This window comes from Solanum dulcamara, chromosome 1 (genome assembly GCF_947179165.1).
Source record: "Solanum dulcamara chromosome 1, daSolDulc1.2, whole genome shotgun sequence".
Lineage (NCBI taxonomy): Eukaryota > Viridiplantae > Streptophyta > Magnoliopsida > Solanales > Solanaceae > Solanum > Solanum dulcamara.
Window position 1 is genome coordinate 48036536 of NC_077237.1, and position 21915 is coordinate 48058450.

Genomic DNA, 21915 nt, shown 5'->3' on the forward strand with positions numbered 1-21915 from the left:
TGACCTTGAGACATACTCCCTCCATTTCTATTTACTTAGACAAATATTTTCTAATTTAATTTCTCTTTTTACTTGTCAATTTTGACAAATCAAGAAAGGATAATTTTTTTTCCTATACCTCAATTTATTAACATTAAGTTAATGCCTTTGAAAAATGTATTGAGTAAATATGTTTAAGACTCTATCATTAATAGGAATAAAATGATAAACTCACTATACCTATCATTATTTTCTTAATAAGTGTGTCAAATCAATATTTAACAAATAAAAAAGAACAAAGGAAGTATAATGACTTGTCAAAGTCAAACTTCAGAAATTTTTACTGAAGTTATGGCCTTGATAAGGTCAAGTTTCAAACATATAATGTTGCACTTCATACATTTGAGGTGACATATACTTGGTTGCACTGCAGCCATTTTGACGTATACTTGGTTCCACTGCAGATATTTTGGTTGCCTAGAATTGGCAATTGTCCTCTAAATTTCAACAATCAAATCTATTTTAAATAAGTTTAAATTTAAAACACAAGTTCATATATCATAAAGAACAAATTTCAATCCTCAATTAATCAGAACAATAAAAAATCTAACAAACTCAATTTACAACGATAGTAACATGCTATTATTTTTGAACTTTTCCAACACCGATCTGACAATACTTTTTATATTTGAAATTCAAGATCATTTCTCAAAATATTATACTTTAATTGCTCTAAATTAAAAAATAATAATAATAAAAGAAGAACTTATCCAATTTATGTCACGTACTTTCCTTTATAGTCCATCTCAAAAAAAATGTCACCTTTAGAATTCAATTAAAAAGAAATCACTTTAAAATTTTTTTTTTACCCTTTATAAAATGATTTATAGACACAAATATTTAAGATTTATTATAATTCACAAATTTTAATTTATGTTCTTATTCTTTGTGTCAAATCAAATAGTATCACATAAATTGAGATAGGTAAAATATTATTTTACAAGAATTAAGGAGAAGAAAAAGCAGAGCAGAAACAACTTTGTCCGAACTCCGAAGTTACCTATACTTCTGAGTGTCAGTAAGACTTTTTGAAGGAAAAATAAATACAAGTTAAACAATGGGCGACCAAATAGGGTACCCGGTGAAACTGTCGCATATTTCCGGTCTTGGATCACCATGGGCCTGATAGTCCAAGACTATAGGAATATGGAATCTCATACCTCGCACAAACAAGTATTTTCCAAATTTTGAGGACACATCTAAGGAGGAATCTTACAAGAAGGGGAAGGGAGGAAGACATTTTGACTAAGCCCAAATAGTTGAAACTAGAAAATCCATATAACATTCTTTTTGGAAAATTAACATCAAAAAAACACTAGAGGAATTAAACAGATCCAATTGTTTGGGCACTTAGGTGCTGTACAAACTACAATAGATGGTTTGTTCCAAGTGACATTCAAAACCAAACCGTATGTACAGAGCGGAAGAAAATTAAAATCAAATTATAGCAAACAAAATATTTGCAGAAGTTGATCCAGAAATTAGTAGGAATCCTTTAGGTGTCTAGTCCTCTCAAACGAGTATCAACATTGCTGTTGAACAGTTTAATACAGAGATCAGCAAGAAGAGAAACCGGAAGATACTCTACTCTGGCATCTGTACGAGCAGAAGACTAATCACTGTTCTGCAAAATGACAAGAAAGGATTTGTGTCAAACTTTCAGAGCATACATTTCAATTGACACTCCTAAAAGGCAATAACCTAAAGTTCCTCTCAGCAAAAGAAAATATTCTCATTTTTTTGTTTCTCTAAAAGATACTCATTTCCTAATTTCTGATCAGTTTCTAAAAAAATTGCATTCAGGCAGCCTCATCTTAAAAAATCTTTCAAAGCTCCTCAGAAAGACCACACAGAGAACCAAAAACTGTAAAGTATTTACACAACCAAATCTTAGTCCTGCAATCACAATAGGGCTCTCCATAATCCAGAGTTCCGCACAAGAATGCCCAACATCCACTTCTAGGCCCATCATTAAAGCACATGAATAACCAGTTGGAAGTTGACACAGATGGTGATATTTTTAAGGTCAAGTTTGTGTTTGTGTATGATGGTAAGATCTGGTTATAGTTAAGGACAAAAGATAATTAAGATTGGCAGGTTAAGCTACTTTATAATGGAAAAATTGGGTAACACTAAAATGTTGGTTTTGCTCTTTTTACTTCAGGGAAAAGTTATCTAAAATGAGGAATAAAGTGAAAATTTTACGTCACCAAACAAAGGCGGGGGGAGCTTGGAAAACTTGACACAATTACAACTAAAAGCTTCATATAAAGAAAAGAAGCAGTAGAAGTGGTTTAAAATTGCACAAAGTGAGGGGCAAGCATGTCACAAAGCATATCCAGGCAAACTTGATGCTATAATAACATGCATCGGAAGGTTTTTTTTCTTTGGCTGAATATATAGGCAGCCTCCTAATTGTCAATTTGGTTTTCATTTTGAAACCAAAATCAAGATTAGTACTTATTAAACACCTTATGAATACATATTGTATCAATTAGACACATATTTTGCAGCTCCAAACAAACAAAGTGTGTATATCACTCGTTGCCAACATGGAAAGAAAGACCAATAAGAACACATAACTGAGAAAAAAACAAAAGCCAAAAAGAAAAAGAGAAACAGTGACGAAAATCGACAGATTCCCTTATCAGGGGCACTCAAATGCATTGTGTCGCCGTTGTATTCCCTCACTAGATAAGTGCTCTAGTAGCCCTATCCACTGGTTCATTCCCAAAAATCACAACACCAACCTCTATCACAGCTTATACGTGTCCCCCGTCGACGACTTTTTTTCACACGCTCAAAAGTGGTGTCACACTGTGCCATGTAAGAAGTGTGTCTAATTGACACAATTTGTCTTCACTTCAAGTGTTCAATAGGTACTACACTAGGTTTAGGTGTCAAAATGAAAAAGGGAAAAAAAAACAAGTTTAAGGAGTCACCTATGTATTGAGCTTTTTTTTGGTATGCATCCAAAGTTCTTTGTTCATCCTACATGAACAAATAAATAAGTGTGATCAGAAACTGAATAAGCTACAAGGAGAAATATGCCAAATTTGAATAAATCTGAGAGCAATCGAGCCTCAAAAGTGCCGTACATTCATGTAAGTATAAAAAATATAAAAGAAAACCCAAGAATTATCAAATGTTGAGAAGAATCAATAACTATACGGCAAGAGGTGGAAGAAGCCACGATCAATTGAAGTCTATTTGGAGCTATGTTGCTTAGACCCTTCAAATCCTTGCCGCATCCATGTTTGATTTGCTTGTGGATGTAGGTGTGATCCACATCGAATTTGATCAAATTACCATGGGTGTTTTAACTACATTTATGATCAAGAAGTATAGATCGATCCAATATTTAGTTTAATTTTTGGGTTTATATCATATATATAGTAATATAAAATATGAGAATATTTTGCGATTACGCGAGATATCTTATAAATAAAATATTAGGTATTTAATAAAATAATAAAATTTTATTAAGTTTAGTTTAATAACTTCAATTAATGGAATGTGTACTTATATAGGTCGTAATACACATTTATTGGTCGTATCCCAGCACCCCTATCTGCACTTGGATCCATACCCTGAATTTTAAAATTTATATGATAAAAACTCCAACCTTTAGATCCACACTTGTATCGGATACACGTACCCAAGTCCGAGCAACAAGGTTGAAGTCTTTTAAAGGAAGGACCTCAAAAGACCTTAACCATAGGAAGCGACTTCTCTTTTCTTTTCTTTTTTTACTTCTTTTATAACAAATAAGTTTGCCAGGAGTCAACCATTAGGACCAACCGCAACTTTTGAAGCTCAGGAATAATATGCCCGCCCTCTACCCTACACCACTTATATGCCAGACTTACTTTACATGGCACAGGACTCAAACATGTGACCTTAGTCACAAATCTTTCCTACTAAGCCCTGGGGGGCATTTTCTTCCTTGTTTATTTTTTTACCATTTTGATAATTGAAAGAAAACATCATTCCGTTTCTTCATTTTCCAAGCTCTTAAAAAATAACTAGATTTGTTACCGGATAACTCTCAATTTTCATAACAATTTATTATGTGCTTCCACATCCAAGATTTCTTTTGATAAAGTACTATATACCGGATTTATAACTATTGTCGTAGCTCTATACTATCCTCCTTTGAATTATTATTATTTTAGACAATCACACGACCTTCCTACCTTGGATCTACCACCCGATATCATATGATCACCACTATAAGAGAAATGTCACGTTCTCTAGATTATGTGGGCAAGATTAACTATACCGAATGACTCGCAAGAATACCCCATTTTCCACAATTGAGAGCACTTAAATTAACATCAATTTGCTCAATGACTTAATCATCACATTTTCCGACACATTCCGTCATTGAAGCTCTGGATTTATCAAAGATTTGCTACTCTGTAAGTTATACTGAAGTTTTATAACGAAGGTCAAAAGAGAAATTAAATCACTCTTAGATCCTCCCTTCGGGAATTATGACTATCCTCCGACCAAGTATATTGTATCCCACTTGATGTAGTCCTATCTAGTTCTTTTTTATTAATGTGATTTTAATAATGTTCAAAAAAAGTCATATCCAGTTCTCTAAGATAGGAGAGAGATGGGCAGAGAATTGTAGAGATAAAGATCACTTTCTGATTATATGAGATTTTACAAGTGTAAAAGAGGTCTTAGCTCTTTCTTGAGTAACAGTTAGGGAAGGCAATGGGGCGGGAGTGTTTGACCTTACGTGGGTGCAGGGGGGGTTTGGCCTTCAGTTGGGCAGGTGCGGGTTTAAAATAATTTTTTGAAATTTAGTGCAGGGCGGTGCGAGTTGTGGGTTTGCTGCATGCACCCTTTCAACTGTGTTAATCTTGAGTTTTATTTTAATTGTTTGGTTTACGGTATTCTTCTATATTTCTTTAGAACTTCAATACTTGGATATTTCTTATATAATCTGTATTAGCTTAGGACACAAGTATTAGGATAAATTATGAACTTAAATCATTAGCTTATATCTCTTTTTCCAATTCCATATTAAAACTAGTATTTGGATGTAAATATAACATTTGACCTGAAACCATGCATGATAATTACTTTCAACTTTTTAGAGAAGTTACTGTAATTCATTTCTTCCTTAATTTCTTTTCCGTCTCTTTAGAGTTCGTCTAGCTAGGTTTATATTTTTTCTTTATATTGAACCTGTGTTTTGATATTTGTTTTGTAATAAGCTAGAATAGAGTTTTCTTTATGTGATGTCTTTTATCTATTCCAAACCTGTAATTTCTTTTGTTACCTGCATTTTATTTATATTATTTACTAATTTAAAATTGGCGATTTATTAAAAATATTAAATTTAAGACTATCAAATTCAAATCATTTTTTTATTTAAAAAAAAAACAAATTATGCAGGGCGGTTGAAAATAGAACATTTTACTATGTGGGGCAAGTTGAAGTCTTCCCGGGTTTGCCCCACAACCGCACTGCAGTGCACCACACCATTTGCCATCCCTGGTTACAGTAATACTCAAGAAGTAACAGATTGTAAAACAAGGTGATTTCCTATGAGCAAATTTAGGAAAGCTAGAATAGAGCAAAAGGGAAAGTAAGAGATCCTACTCTATACAAAAGGGAGTACAAACTATAGTAAATAAGCCAATTAAGGAGAACATTTTCTATAATGTACTTCCATTATTATGGGCGACAGGAAGGCAAGAGAGTAGGCAGAATGACAATTGAATATTCTTTTCCTTCTCCCCCAAACGACCAAATACAAGAAGCTAAATGCATGAAGCAAGCAAATAACCTCATATTATAAAAACTGTATATGTTATATATCTTACTCCCTCCTATTATTGAAAGACAACAAACCATCTAAGCATGTGATGGAACAGTGGTTCCGTCACCCTTAACAATTCAAGCCGGGGGAACGGAGTGCCCTCCAGTAGGGAGCACTAAAACTCAGAGTGAGCTTAATAAGGAGCAAATCCAGATTAATCAGGCCAGTGGATTCTGAACACTGGATGCTTGAAGCATAAGTAATAGGGAAATACACCACCACTGGTACACAGGTAATTTGAAAGTAACTTGGCATTTATTTTTTATTTATTTTTTTGTTTTATCAGAAAACAACTTGGCACTTTAATCATCAAGTTGAGCACATATCCATAAAATAAAATTAGACCTTTTTTCAATTAATTATTAGAATAATGCTTCCAATTTAGGTTATAATAGCACATGACACAAGTATCAAAAACCAAAATTCCCCTCCCCCTCACCCCGTGTCACGCTCAAGTATTATATTCATGCTTCATCATTTCTGTGGATCAAACTAATATTTTTAATATTGTGAGAAATATAGGAGAAGAATATTATTGAATTATGTCTCTATATTATTACATTGAGACCCTATTCATAGACACTACATTAGACTCATTTCCCAACTAGGACACTACATTATAATCCTTTTCCAAGTAGGATTCTATATATTATTCCTATTCATATTCCTATTCCTAATCCTATTCTAAGATTGTATATACTATTCTTGTTTTTATTCCTATTTTAACACTCCCCCTCAAGTTGGTGCTTATAAGTCATATGTACCTTAGCTTATTACATATGTAATTAACATGACTACTGATGAGGGGCTTGATAAAGATATTTGCAAGTTGATCACTCGACTTCACAAAATTGACGATCAATCTCAATGTGCTTAGTCTTTGCATGAAATATTGGATATGATGCAGAATGTGATAAAACACAAAATGATTAGCTCCACTATGAGTCATGTCAAGCTCCTAAATTACTATGTTGAACTTTCCAAACCAAGCTCGAAAAGATAGTTTCAGTCTATAGAGTGACCTGCATAATAGACACACAAGGCTACTAAACTCCCCCTGAGCAACAAAAGTAGGTGGTTGCTCCATGTAGACATCTTCACAGTGCAGCGGTCTCCAGAAAGGACTCAAAATCTAGTATAAAATATATGGATCGTCTTGGAATCAATAGACGAGTCGACATTAAACAAGAAAGTCACCGTAAAATTGGCCGAAACATGCTCATGTGTCGGAGTATTAGATTTGATGGTTGAAAGTGGTCACAATTTGAGAATAAAATTACATAAGTAGGGTCAAAATGATGGCACGACCCTACCGAGGAAGAATTATATGAGTAAGGTCGGAAGGATGGCACAACCTCAATGGAAAATAATAATTATGATGGCACAACCATACACAAATCAGATTTGAGTCACCAAAAAGATGCATGGAACTACACAAATCAAATTTGAGGAGTCACCAAAAAGACACAGTGCTATGCAACTCAAATATGAGAGTAGTTCGGAGAAATCCACGGTACTACGCAAATTAAATATGAGTAGTCCAGAGAGATGCATGGTACTACGCAAATCAGATATGAAAAAGTAGTCACCGAAAAGATGCACGGTGCTACGCAAATCAGATATGAGAAAGTAGAAAAAGCCTTAAAAAGTCGCCGGAAATTGACGCACGGTGATCTGTCTAACTGAATTCTCTTCCCCTAAATATGGATTCATGCATATATCATTGGCCCTACTTTTGTTAACGTTACCATTCGCCAGATTGATGGCATATATGGGTAATAGCCGCCCACCGACAGCAGAAGCTCTTTGATTCTCTACCAAAATCGTAGAGGCTCTGATACCATGTAAGAAATATAAGACAAGAATATTATTGAATTATGTCTCTACATTATTACACTAGGACCCTATTAATAGACATTACATTAGACTCCTTTCCCAACTAGGACACTACATTATAATTCTTTTCCAAGTAGGATTCTATATGTTATTCATATTCATATTCCTATTCCTAATCCTACTCTAAGTAAGATTGTATATATTATTCTTGTTTTTATTCCTATTTTAACAAATACAAAGATGATTGCTAGATATATTCTCTCCCTCAATTTAAATGTCTCATATCCTATTTATTATGTTCTACAACAAGGTCGACTTGAAAAGGAAATTGAGGAACATATTGTTTCATGAAAAGTAAACAAAATCAATCTTTACTTAAGCACAAACTTCCCCCTATCCTTCAACAACCATGTAAAACAAAACCACGAATTGAATTCAAAACAGTAAAAGAACTTATGGGTTATTTGGTTGTTGGTTAGAGTTATGTAGGTAATAGTACTGCAGGATTTAGTTAGTTTATCTTCTACCCTACACAAATAATACATAAATTGACTCATAACCTATACATGTTTTAGTTATGCAGGATTGTATACTGGTAAGCAAACATCGTATTTGGTGTGCTGAATTTTATACATAGCAATTAAAATGATACCAAACACGATACTAGTTATGCTGATTTTATTACATGAATAATTCACATCCTAACTGGCAGTCAAACGACCCTTTAAGGAATACTGTCTTTCACACCACCCCGACCCCCCACGCACACACAAAAAGGCACTCTTTTCTATCAATGAAGAACGTGTACTTTACCTTCAACTCACTCTTTTATTTACTTTCATCTCTCAGTGTCCACTTAACTTCAAAGGATAACAGAAATAGCAAGAGTTGTTGAGGTCCTGACCCATACAAAAAGGGTTGCTCAGATGGTAAGCACCATCCACCTCCAACCCTAAGATTGTGGGTTCGAGTCACCAAGGGAGCAAAAGAGATGGAAGATCCTACGGAAGGGTAAAAAAAGAAAAAAGGTCCCTTCGAGGTGGCTCAGATGGTTTGGCTTGGAACTTTCATAATGGCGGTCTCAAGCTCGAAACCCCTTGTCTGCAACAGCAGGGGATAGCCTTCTGCGGATTCCCAAAACAGGTTCTGCCCCGAGGGGTAGCTCAACTAGAAAAGGTTGAGGGACTTATATCTTAGGTCACAAGTTCGAACTTTGTGCCCAGCAAACCAACTCCAATAATTAAGTGGAGAAAGGAGTAAGGACGGGCTCATCACCCCAAATTCTGAAGGTTGTGATTGGCCCAAAGGGTTGGTTCTAAATACATTTCTCGGTCAAAAAAATAAAACAAAAGAGTTGATAACATTCTTGTGCGGGTGTTGTAGATTAGGCTAAGAAACACTACCTACGTTACCTAGGCTCTTCATTTTCCTCAACTTACTCTATTTAACACGTATAAAATGTGTGTAAAAGCTGGGTACATGTAACAGAAATTATTCCCCGTCCTACCACATATATAAATGGGTGAGACAAGAAGCCATTTAGAGTGAGTCTTTTTTTTGGGAAAAAAGGCCAAAAATACTCTGAAGTAAATGAAAAGGTCTGAAAATACCCTACATTCATCTATTTTGCTAAAATTACCCTTTCATTCACCTTTTTGGCTCACTTTTACCCTGAAACTAATAGCCCCATCTTTATTTTATTTCTTAAAAATTAGTTATTACATGTCATTTTCTTATTGGGTGAAATAAAAACCCCACCTACATTAGAATTTTCCTTATAATGTATCCGATCCAAAACAACATAGCGGCCCCATGACTCAATTATATTTTATTTAAAAAATACAGCAGCAAATAAAAAATTAAAAACCAGATGCCAAAGACCTGTTCAATGAGTATAAAAGAAATTAATATGTTTGTTGAAGATTTTACTATTTGGCAGACGAATTGTTTTGTTGGGGATGTTCAGAAAGATGAGGTGATAATTAGCAATATTGGGGATAAACAACCTCTTCAAGATGAATACTCTATGCTGGGCAGCTGGAAAGAAGGAATCCTTACACAATCAGCTCATTTGGATTCGACCCACTAATTAACGATCAGTGACCTAGACGACGACACTGAAGAGCATGAAGAATGAGAAATAATTGAAGGAGTGTCATTACAGTCTTCCAGTCCCAACGGGTCAAGAATTAGTTCAATCAAATTTCGTTTTACATTCTTTCATTTATTACCAAAAAAAATCTTAAACATGCTCCAACTATTTCTATTAATCATTATAAATATTTGTTATAAGAATTATGATTATGTGATTTTTAAAAAGAAAAATGGTCATAGTGCAGGTATATTATTTCGGGTCAAATAAATTATAGGGGAAAATCTAATGAGATGGGGTTTTTATTTCACCCAATAAAGAAATGACACATAATAAATAATTTTAAAAAAGAAAATAATGATGGAGTTGTTAGTTTCAAGGGTATAAGTGAGCCAAAAAGGTGAGTAGAGGGGTATTTTTAGCAAAAATAGATGGATTGGGGGTATTTTAGACCTTTTCCTATAGTTCAAGGGTATTTTGAGTCCTTTTCCAATTTTTTTTAACAAATAGACCAATAATCATTGAGCCTACTGGATAATCTTATTAATAGAATCAAAAACAATATCAAATGTACCTACATCATGTTCAAAATACGAACTAGCTAAAATAAGAAAAGCAATAACTAACAAAAGAATCTTATTCTGACATTTGATCTTAACTATTGTTACTATATATGCAGATAAGGTTGATAGAAGCTTCCTGCAATGTCTGGACAGCTCGTTAGCGATTGACTAATAAGATAAAAAGAGTCTTTCTTGCTTGTTTAGTAAAGTCAAGCTATGGCGGTAGTTTGGGGTGGCTTGTTGGGCCACGAGTGCCCTTACTAGCTTTGGGGCTTTGATTGGCAAAAGTGGTTATCGCCTTCTAGCTGGCAGTTGCCAGAATAGCCTTTGGACTTTCATTTACCCGTCTTTATTGAGAAAGAAGAGATCTGAAGTTTGGAGATCTATCGGTGTCGTGATGACAATGTTGAGTGTTCATTCAATCCAACACCCAGTTGATCAAACATATCCTTGGGTTCGATCCAGCAAGTAATTCCCTCCCTGAAAGAGCGATAGTCGTGAATGAAATGTAAGGAAGAGAGAGAATCAGTTGGTGGGGACCATCCATTATTGGTCCAATTGGTAGATCTACCCCTCTCATCCACTGGTCCTTTATCTATTGTTCAATCTATTGATTTAATTTCTTATTGATTGGTCTATTACTAGGGTTGTTCAAAATCGAACCGAAATCGATAATCCGAACCAAAAAAAAGTTATTGGTTTATCGATAATGGGTTATTGGTTTAGCGGTTTTGGTAACAGTTTTAATTTTTTTTTATTATCGGATTATCGATTCTTAACAATTTTAGGCTTTTCTTAACGGGTTAACCGACAACCCGATAGTAAATTAAATAATTATATTCATTTTTATTTTCATTTTCACTTCTTCACGAGCTCGACGTAATTGAAGGCCACAACAAAACGATTCACACTCCGTTCTACTGCACCGACACTTCTTCTTCTTCACCGATCCAGAGAGGTGAAGTGAGGATTCTATACTGAAGCTGTAGTAAGAATTGAAAAAGAACAAGAGCATTTGTTTGTTTGTTCACTTGGCTGAAACAGTAACATCGACCAACATTGTTTCATTTTGAAGAAGAGTTAGAGAACTTACTGCACCCCATCTATTCGATAAATTGTCTAAGAAGAAAAGGAGCTTGTTTTTCGGCAGCAACCAGGTTCATTTCAACTGGAGTTGGTACCTCCGATTTCCATATCTTTCAATATTTATTCTTTGCTCTTACAGTTGTAGTTACATTTTGTTTACTTTAGACCTTCGAATAACTTACTAGTTTATACGCGTTTTCGTGGCTTTGGGTAGTGATGGTAGACTAGGGTCATGTTCTCGCTCAGGGACAGGAACGGGGACGAGGGTATGGAGGAGTAAGTGGGTTAAAGGAGCGTCTAGACTGAGAGTAGTTTCTTGGAACATTGGGACGTTAACGGAAAAATCCATAGAGCTAGTTAAGATTCTAAAGAAGAGAAAGATTAATATAGCTTATGTCCAAGAGACTAAATGGGTAGGTTCTAAAGCTAAGGAGGTAGATGGGTATAAGCTTTGATTCTCTGGTAGATCGAAGTATAGGAATGGGGTAGGCATTCTAGTAAACAATAATTTAAGGAATCAGATGGTAGAGGTTAGGAGAGTCACTGATAGGATGATGTCGATTAAGGAGGTCATTGAAGGGAACACGTTGAATGTTATAAGTGCCTATGCGCCGCAAGCGGGCTTAGGCGATGAGGATAAGAGCGTTTTTGGGAGGATTTGGACGAGTTAGTGGGAAGCATACTGCCTACTGAGAAAATTTTCGTGGGAGGGAATTTCAATGGGCACATCGGGTTTATTTTCGGATGATGTGCATGGAGGCTTTGGCTTCGGAGACAGAAATGGAGGAGTTTCACTTTTGAATTTCACAAGAGCTTTTGGGTTAGTGATAGCCAATTCGAATTTTCCAAAGAAAGAGGACCACTTGGTAACCTTCCGTAGTTCGGTGGCTAAGACTCGGATAGATTTTTTACTCCTAAGGAAGGATGATAAAGGTCTATGCAAAGACTATAAGGTCATTCCGATCGACAACCTTACAACCCGACATAAGCTCTTGGTGATGGATTTAAGGATCAAGATGACGAGGAAGAAGAGGGTCGGGGATGACCGACCTAGGATCCGATGGGGGAGTTTGACCATGGCTAGTGCCCTGAAGATGGGAGAGAAATTGAAGGATATGGGGGCCTAGGATAGTAGTGGGGATGCGAACAGTATGTAGGATAGGACAGCTAGTTGTATTAGGGTTGTAGCAAGGAAAGTGTTGGGAGTCTCGACAGATAGTCGTAGTCGACATCGAGGGGACTGGTGGTGGAATGGAGAAGTGCAAGGAAAGGTGGAAGCAAAGAAGATGGCGTATGCGAAGTTGATAGAAAGCAAGGATGAGGTGGAGAAGTGAACGAATAGGGAACTTTATAAGATAGCGAGGAAGGAGGCGAAGTCGGTGGTTTCGACAGCAAAAATGGGCAGCTTTTGAACGCCTTTATGCTGAACTAGAAGAGAAAGGCGGGGATAGGAAATTGTTCAAGCCAGTCAGGGCGCGGGAGAGAAGGGCACGCGATGTGGATCAAGTGAAGTGCATTAAGGACGAGCATAAAAATGTATTGGTAGATAAGACCCTCATTAAATAGAGATGGCAGTCATACTTTCATAAACTCTGGAATGAAAAAGGGGACAGAGAGATTGTGTTGGGAGATTTGGAACATACAGGGAGGCGTCACGATTTTGGGTGTTGCAGGAGTATTATGGTCGAAGAGGTTAAGGGTGTTGTGCGTAGGATGTGCTGGGGAAGAGCAACCGAAACTGACGAGATTCCTGGGGAATTTTGGAAGAACGCGAGCTCGGTCAGTTTGGAGTGGCTGACTAGGTTATTTAATGTCATCTTTAAGAAGGCAACAATGCCCGAAGAATGGAGGTCGAGCGTAATGATCCCTCTATACAAAAACAAGGAAGATATCCAGAGCTGCAACAACTCTAGAGGTATCAAGCTTCTAAGTCATACTATGAAAGTGTGGAAAAGAGTGGTGGAGATGAGGGTGAGGAGAGGCGTGTCTATTTCAGAGAACCGATTTGGATTTATGCCGGGACGCTCAACTACAGAAGCCATCCATCTAATGAGGAGATTGGTGGAGCAGTATAGAGAGAGGAAGAGGGACTTTCATATGGTATTCATCGACCTAGAAAAGGCTTACGATAAAGTTCCACGAGAGATAGTATGAAGATGTTTGGAGGCTAAAGGTGTACCTGTGGCGTACATTAGGGTGATCAAGGACATGTATGGGGGTGCCAAAACCAAGGTAAGGACAGTAGAAGGGAACTCAGAACACTTCTCAGTTGTGATGGGGTTACATCAAGGATCAGCTCTTAGTCCGTTTTTATTTGCCTTGGTGATGGATGGATTGACGCGACAAATTCAAGGTGGGGTGCCATGGTGTATGCTTTTCGCAGACGACATAGTCCTAATCGATGAGACTTGTAGCGGAGTTAACGCTAAGCTGGAGGATTGGAGACATACCTTAGAGTCTAAAGGGTTTAAACTGAATAGGACCAAGACAGAGTACTTAGAGTGCAAGTTCAGTGAGACACCTCAGGATGTTGGCATGGAAGTTAGGCTTGGTGACCAGGCCATCCAAAAGAAAAGTAGTGTCAAGTACCTTGGGTCTATCATGCAAGGAAGCGGGGAGATTGACGATGATGTCACACATCATATTGGGGCAGGGTGGATGAGATGGAGGCTCGCTTCCAGTGTGCTATATGACAAGAAGGTGCCACCACATCTTATAGGCAAGTTCTACAAAGTGGTGGTTAGACTGGCTATGTTATATGGGACGGAGTGTTGGCCAGTTAAGGTCTCTCACGTTCAAAAGATGAAAGTTGCCGAGATGAGAATGTTGAGATGGATGTGTGGGCATACCAAGAGCGACAAAATTAGAAATAAGGCTATTCAGGACAAGGTAGGAGTGGCCTCGGTGGAAGACAAGATGCGGGAAGTGCGACTGAGATGGTTTGGGCATGTGAAGAGGAGAGATAGATGCCCCAGTGCGGAGGTGTGAGAAGTTGGCTATGGATGATTTCAGAAGAAGTAGGGGTAGCCCGAAGAAATATTGGGGAGAGGTGATTAGACAGGACATGGCGCAGTTACAGCTCATGACCTTAGATAGGAGGGTGTGGAGGACTCATATTAGGGTAGAAGGCTAGTACAAAGCCTCGTTATTCTTCCTTATTAGTAGGCGCATTATCGCACTATAACTTCTTGTGCTATGATTTCTGTTATTTTCTATTACTCTCTGTACCTTCATTACTCTATTTTATCTGTGTCACTTTCGTTATTTGCTTTCTCATAACATTTTGTACTTCTTGAACTTATCTGACCTCTTTTTATGCTTTTTTTGAGCCGAGGGTCTCTCGTAAATAGTCGTTCTACCTTGGTAGGAGTAAGGTCTGCGTACACTTTATCCTCCCCAGACCCCACATTGTGGGATTTCACTGGGTTGTTGTTGTTGTTGTTGGTATATAAAGTCCTTGATTTAAAGTTTAGTTTCATACATTTATTTCCAATGGTCTCAAAACTCTCAGTTATTCTACAATGTGACAATGTTTGTTTTTGAGCAGGATGCAATCTGTCAACTCATGTGCATGGTTCATTTGATTTATCACCATGTTTCTAAGTAATTTTCAATTAAAAAATTGTGTCAAATCTTAACAGTTAAATCGATAATCAAACCAATAATGATCAATATTTTAATAGTTCTATAACAATTTAGCATGCCTACAAATCGATAAACAATAAGTCGAAGCAATAAACTTCAAAAGAACTTGAAATTTATCGGTTTGACTTATCGATTATCGATTTGTACACATGTGAAACCGCTATAAAACCATTAAGATATTGGCTTACTGGTTATTGATTTATCAGTTATTGATCGTTATCTGTTTGTTTATTAGTTTAACCATTAAGATTTGACACAAAAAAATCATTGAAAATCACTTCGAACAAAGTGACAAACCAAATGAACCATGCACATGAGTTGACAGATTGCATCTTTGCTCCAAAGCAAACACTTATACATTGTAAAATAATCGAGAGTTTGAAACAGCCAAAAATAAAAGTATAAAACTAAACCCTAAATCAAGGACTTTATTACCGAATGATATAAATATAATTTATTAATTTACTATCGAGTTATCGGTTAACCCGCTAAGAACTACAAACAGTTAACCGATAATAAAAAAAATTAAAACAATTACCGAAACCGCTAAATCGATAATCCATAACCGATAAACCAATAACTTTATTTCGGTTGGGGTTGTCGGTTTCGGCACGGTTTGGAACAGCCCTAGGTTCTGGTATTTCTTTTATGTGTTTGTGAAAAAATTGCAAGTATGTCGTGTGTGTTCCTGAGTTGCATGTCAGTGTCATCAGTTTCTGAAATTAGTGTGTGAAAGATAGTCAGAAGATGAAGGGTATGAAAAAAAATGGAAGAGGAAAACCATGTCAGCAGATTAGGGTTTTGGTGAACCAAGCTTTAGCTGATGTATTGAGCCCCTTTTCACCATGTTGCTCACATACAGGTGGGCACCCAACAGTGCGGATCTAGAAGTCAGATTTGTTATCACTCAAATCCTAGGATTCAGGGATAGGAATAGGAGTATGGGTACAGGTGTCAAGACACAACCATTAAGGTATATTATGACATATATAAGAATATATTTTGACAACTATTTGAAGTTATTTAAATAAAGCTAGTGTAATGATATTCTTTGAAACACTTAGTGTTTTATTCATAAGTTAACTCATATAAAAACAAAAGTGTTCTAGTAAATATGTGAATATATACAGGACGTGAGCAAAAAAGCAAAACAAATACCTAATCAACCTATACTTCTTGGCCATAGGTGCCGTCAAAGAACCCAAGATACGTTGACCAAATCCAATGACGATACCACATGCACAACCAAATTGTGTAGGATTGACATGGTTGCGTGGATTGTAAAGGATCTGATCAACATAACCTTGGATTGTTATTCTTAGATAGCGAATTAATTGGTACCATTTCGAAGTTCACTAGCGGTAGGTATCACAAGTCCGTGAAACATAGGTAGACAACTAAGGATTCTTGATAATTGAAGCTTCCCTTGCTCGTCCAGCCACACCTTGTTCCTTCCCCCTTCCCAACCCAAAACCCCCTCAAACGAAAAAATATCAAGGTCAATTTGCTTATACTATCGGACTTCTGGAAACAACAGTCCTTTGAATATATAAGGGAGTTAATTGCTTCTTATTTCGACAATGTCTTATTTCTTTAAGTGTCGCAAACGGCATAGTGCAAAGATAGAGAAAAGGCTTTGACAATCCATCAAAAACTCTATTTTTCAGACATTATGGAAGGGAAGGACCAAAGCTACTTCGAGGAGTTCCAGCTACCATTTCTTCCATGAAGGCTAGTTGCTTAGTGAATCTTTTGGCTGGAGCAATCATTGTGATGGAAATAATGTTAATCAGTTTTGGAAATTTGTAGGCTCTTTTAAGTTTTATTTATATATGAGTCAATATTACTTTCTAAAATATAGCATCCACTGGATGCAAGAGAGCAACAAAACATTTGTTACCTGATATAGAAAATGTGTCACAAAACGCAAAAGAGATCCTACCAAGTCATGACATGAGGGGGTGAATTTACTAAAAGAGAGAAGCTGACGGTAAAACGTTTAAAGATGAAAAGCACATCATTAGAAAGACTTTGAGGGTAAGTGAAAAACTTACATAAAATTCATATTTGGGAGTTTCCATAGTCTAAGCCTTGTGCAAAAGAACCTTCATACATGAACTGTCAATTTCCATAAGAAATATTAGGCGTCTTATTTAATAATAAATATCCATGTAACTTAATTTTTCAAGGTCAAAAGAACTACTACACGGTGAACCAAATGAGCCAAAAAAGGAACAGAAGAAAATGCAACCACGTTACATGTGTATTGGACCCAAGCTGACTTCCAACTATATCCTTTCTAACAGATGCATCTCCAACCCTTGCAGATCCCTTGGCATCTCCCTGACATTAGTTTCAAATCACAATGCATTTTTAATGAAAATCAGAGTTTAAGAGAAATAAGGAAATCTATCTCAATGATGTGGAAAACTATGTGTACCTCCATCTACAACACCATTGATTGATCCATGCAACCCAGAAGAAAAAGTTGTCCAGGAACCACAGAAACAACATGTACTTAGTTGATTATAAGATAAAATTCAGTTGAACGAAATCTTGAACTACAATAGTAAAGTCCATATAAACCAAAATACACAGTGCAACATTTAGAAGATCATGCACTAGTCCATATATTCTCTTATCAATTCCCTTGCGAAAAAAAATGATGAGGAAGCCTAATAGAACATAAAATAAAGAAAATAAAGCTGTTCATATGAGAAACCAGTCACAAAAACTAAGGACATGAAGAAGAATTGCATTTACCTCTCTGTACCTAGTCAAATAGACCTTGAGTGGTTCAATGTAGTCCTCAAACCCTAAGGTAGCCAGGGCTGATAGTAAATCATCTCCATTGATCGTCTTTCTCTTCTCTTTCTGACACTTGTCACTTGCTCTATAAAATAAAAGAGAATTCATTTGAAACATGCAAGGAGAGAGGTTGTTACTTCCACTTGTCATCATTCTACTAAATCTTGGTATGTATATGTATAGAAGTCCACCCTCTAACAACAAACATTTAACAATGTAACACGTCTTCTACTTCAACACAAGTACCAACACATATATTTGGATTCTAACTTCCCAAGCATTAAATAATGGCAATTTGTTTCCAAGTATTTATATAAAGACATCTAGATCAAATACACAACTTCTATTGAAACTGGTAAAACAACATCTAGTATACAACCTGTATGATCTAGAAAAAGAAATAACAGTAAGACAATATCAGCCATGAGATCCTAGCTACATAGATACTTTTTAAGAAAGGTAAATAGCATGTTGAAAATGACATAGCCTATGAGTATATACGAGACCTAACAGTAAAAGGAAAATATTCGATGTCCCAAATTCTGACACACACACACTCACACACAACCGACTTTGAACTCAGACTAGTGGAAAGCTAGGCATGTCATAGTTTTGATAGAATGACATAATTGGGACAAGTAACCTTGTCAAAGAAAGGTAAAATAGGAAAGAGGACTTGTATTTTTAGCAAAGGGGCTGCAGTGTGAACATCCAAACAGGGATAAACAACTCAGTATGGCAAGACCACTTGAATAACAATGCACAGAGAAACTCTGCATGATCACAGGCAAAAATGCAGCAGTGGATTACCTTCTACTATTGGGGATATTTTACTACAAAAAACAAAGAACTAAGGGCTTGCTTCACAATAGCTCTTTTTTTTAAACTCACTAACCGAAAGCAAAAGCAGCTATTCTTCTTTTGGTTCAACTATAATCCATTCTAAAAAATGTCATAAGTACTAAAAATAATGTCTCTGACAATGCTTTGTATTCCAAATTTTCTTGGTGAGCATGGGGAAGAATTGTCACACTCAGCAGGTCATTCCTTTTTATGGATTTTCCATAGAGAGTGGTTGATAACATGCTGCCAATGCCACCTTTTTCCATTTTATTTTTGCAATCCTCCCTCCCTACTGTCTCATAACTCCAAGTACTACTATTCTTGTCCTCCCCGTTTTTCATGTTTCTCTCAAGAGCATCAATAAAATGGCGCGTAACTCTACTCCACCTCTCTTATAGCCATGTCCACTTTTGCCGTAATATTTTTCCATTTTAAAAAGATGGCTTACCCCATTAAGGACTCCGTGCATTTATGATTCCCTTGTCTACTAATTGTCAACACATCTTTCGCTGTGTTCTTTTTCCCCTTACGGAGCAGAAAGTGACCACATGTCCGTGATTCTCCTGCCTCGTAAATGCCATGACCAATTCTGCTTGATATTGCTAATCATTGAGGAGGTGGCAGGCAAGAACAGTAAAAAGGGATTAAATAAAGGAATGACAGCAGCCAAGGAAGAGTGGATGGAATCTCCAGTGGGAGTCATAACAGATTTCATTTAAGTAAAGCTATTAACTTACCTCCTTATTTGTTAATTGCTATGGAAGAACACCAACCAGACATCCTATTGATGTTGAGAAATCTTTTTAAAAGGCTATCTTTGTCATGTATACAAAATTTCAGAAAGAAAACAAGAGAAACACCACAAAAATTTGTAACTCTTAGAGACTGTTGAGCTAAAAAGGTATATGAAGTAGTTATGTATCTCCATACACATAAACAGAGAAAAAATTCCAAGGATAATACACAAAAACAAAAAATAAAATAGAAACTCTAAAACGGAACCATCTGCGCCTAAAAGGAATTCCTACAAAATTTCTTGAACTGATAAATTACCAAGATTACCAAGCATAGAGTTTATAGTTAGAAACTTACCCAGTACAATGCCACAAAATCTGAGTTGACATAGCGATCTTTATGATTTAGTATAAACTTACTATAAAATTCGCATTCCTCCTATTCAGGATATACAATTGAACACGTAAATTACACAGTTGTCTAATTCATCGAAGCAATAAAGACAAAATAGAAGCTTACTCGCTAGTGATAAAACTGATGAACTCAGATACGCATTCCTGAACAGTGTCCTTAGAATCCTTAGCGATCTTTCCATTAGCAGGCAATGCCTTCTTCATTATGCGTCCAATATTAGCGATCGGTAGGTACCTGTCCTGTTCTCTCAAGTTGGACTGAGGACTCGGGTCACCGCCACTCTCATGGCTTCCGCCACCTCCTGGACTTGCCGGCTCCGCCATCCTCACTGTACCGGAACCCTAACTTTGTAGAGGCTGATCAAAGAGAATATTTGGTTAGTTTTGTTCAGTATCGTTTGAGAAAAGAATTTGGCGGAAAATGGATGCCTTCGCTTTAATGGCTTTTCTGAGCTATACAGTGATTAACACACAGATCCTACGGCAGGGAGCGGTAGAAGAAAGAACCTATTTTTACGCACAAGGCCTACACCATCTTTTCTCCTTAAACTATATAGGGCAAATTTAGAAAGTCAATTAAATTTTTTATATATTTTATAAATATTGTAATTTATAATATTTTGTATTAACTTATATGACATAAGTAAAATTTTTAGAGTCAATTAATTTTTTAATATATTTTTTAAAAAATATTTTTAAATAATTAATTATTATGATTTATACTACTTTTTATGTAATTTTTAAATATATAACAAGTTTAAAAAATGATACCTTGGAAAATGCTTTTTTGATAATATAATATTTATCTTACTTTTTAAAAATATTAAAAATTGCAATAAAACTCAACATAATTTATTTAATCATCCATAAACATATTTAATTATTTTGATCACAAAATTATCATTAGTGATGTTACTTAATTATACTTATTTCTTAAGTTATTTGTTATTTCTTGATTATTATTTTCTCTGTCTCATTTTATGTGGCACCTTTTTCTTTTTAATCTGCTCCAAAAAAATGATCAACTTTTTCTGTGATAAGAAATAATTTAACTTTAAAATTTTCTTTTTACTCTTGATGAAATAATTTATAATAATCACACACATATTTTAGGATTGTTTTAGATCATAAATTTTAAAAGGCTTAGTTATATTTTTTTTGATTAAATACTATTCCAAATCAAATAATATCACATAAAATAAATAGAGGAGGTATAAAATTTGATCAGTTGTAACTCTTTAAAATCAATGTAAAACACTTAAAAAGCTATTGTACTACTATGCAGAATCTTAGTTTAACTGGTGAGACAACTTAATGGTTTGTTTGGAAAGCCACCTAGTAATTGAAATTGATGTAATTATTATGTTAGTAATTAATAATCTAGTAATGATATGTTTGTGTCAAGTGTACTGTTTGGTTGCGCAAGGCAATCATAAGGTTATGTTAATTTTTTAAAATAAATTTAATCATCTAAAATTTAAAATTTATATTAGACAAATAAGGACTTTATAAATGATATTAAATTAAATTAAGACGTATATTGTATTTTGAATATATATTAATTAATAAACATACATTCTTAACTAATATTATAAATAATAATTAATTTATATTTTTTAAATTAGTATATTTTAATTAATTTAATCATAAAACCTAAAAGTATAAGATTTTTGAACATCATGAAATGCATGTTTGACAAAACTGTTAATATTATAAATATAATTTCATAAAATTATTAAAGCATTTGACAAAAAGATAATCTATCAAGTTTAACTAAAAATAGAAATGGCTTGCAATGTGAAATATCAAGTCAATACTACTAAAACAAATGAAATTGAAAATATGACATAAGTTCTAAATTCAAAACAAAAAACTAACATAATACTCCTATATCAAATTTCAATATAACGTACATAAATATGATTTAAAAGAAAAGAAAAACGCAATTATATAACCTTATTCAATAATGAATTCTACTTTGATTTAAAAATTAGAATACTAATTAACAAAATTATG

At 35.3% G+C, this 21915-nt stretch overlaps 1 protein-coding gene across 3 annotated transcripts; it reads right to left on the bottom strand.

Moving 5' to 3' along the window:
• Window positions 1-1314: 1314 nt before the first annotated feature.
• Window positions 1315-20432, bottom strand: LOC129881906 (nuclear transcription factor Y subunit B-10-like). Of its 3 annotated transcripts, XM_055956053.1 has the most exons (7): window positions 20006-20432; window positions 17864-17993; window positions 17541-17617; window positions 17360-17443; window positions 17155-17218; window positions 2982-3030; window positions 1315-1663 (listed from the first exon to the last, which is right to left on the bottom strand). In XM_055956053.1, exons 1-4 carry the CDS (start codon window positions 20221-20223, stop codon window positions 17389-17391), a joined length of 480 nt encoding a protein of 159 aa, XP_055812028.1. In that variant the 5' UTR covers window positions 20224-20432; the 3' UTR covers window positions 1315-1663; window positions 2982-3030; window positions 17155-17218; window positions 17360-17388. The 3 variants fall into 3 exon arrangements, with proteins under 3 accessions (XP_055812028.1, XP_055812076.1, XP_055812136.1); XM_055956101.1 differs by lacking the exon at window positions 2982-3030; XM_055956161.1 differs by lacking the exon at window positions 17541-17617 and having other exon boundaries at window positions 17858-17993.
• Window positions 20433-21915: the final 1483 nt, after the last annotated feature.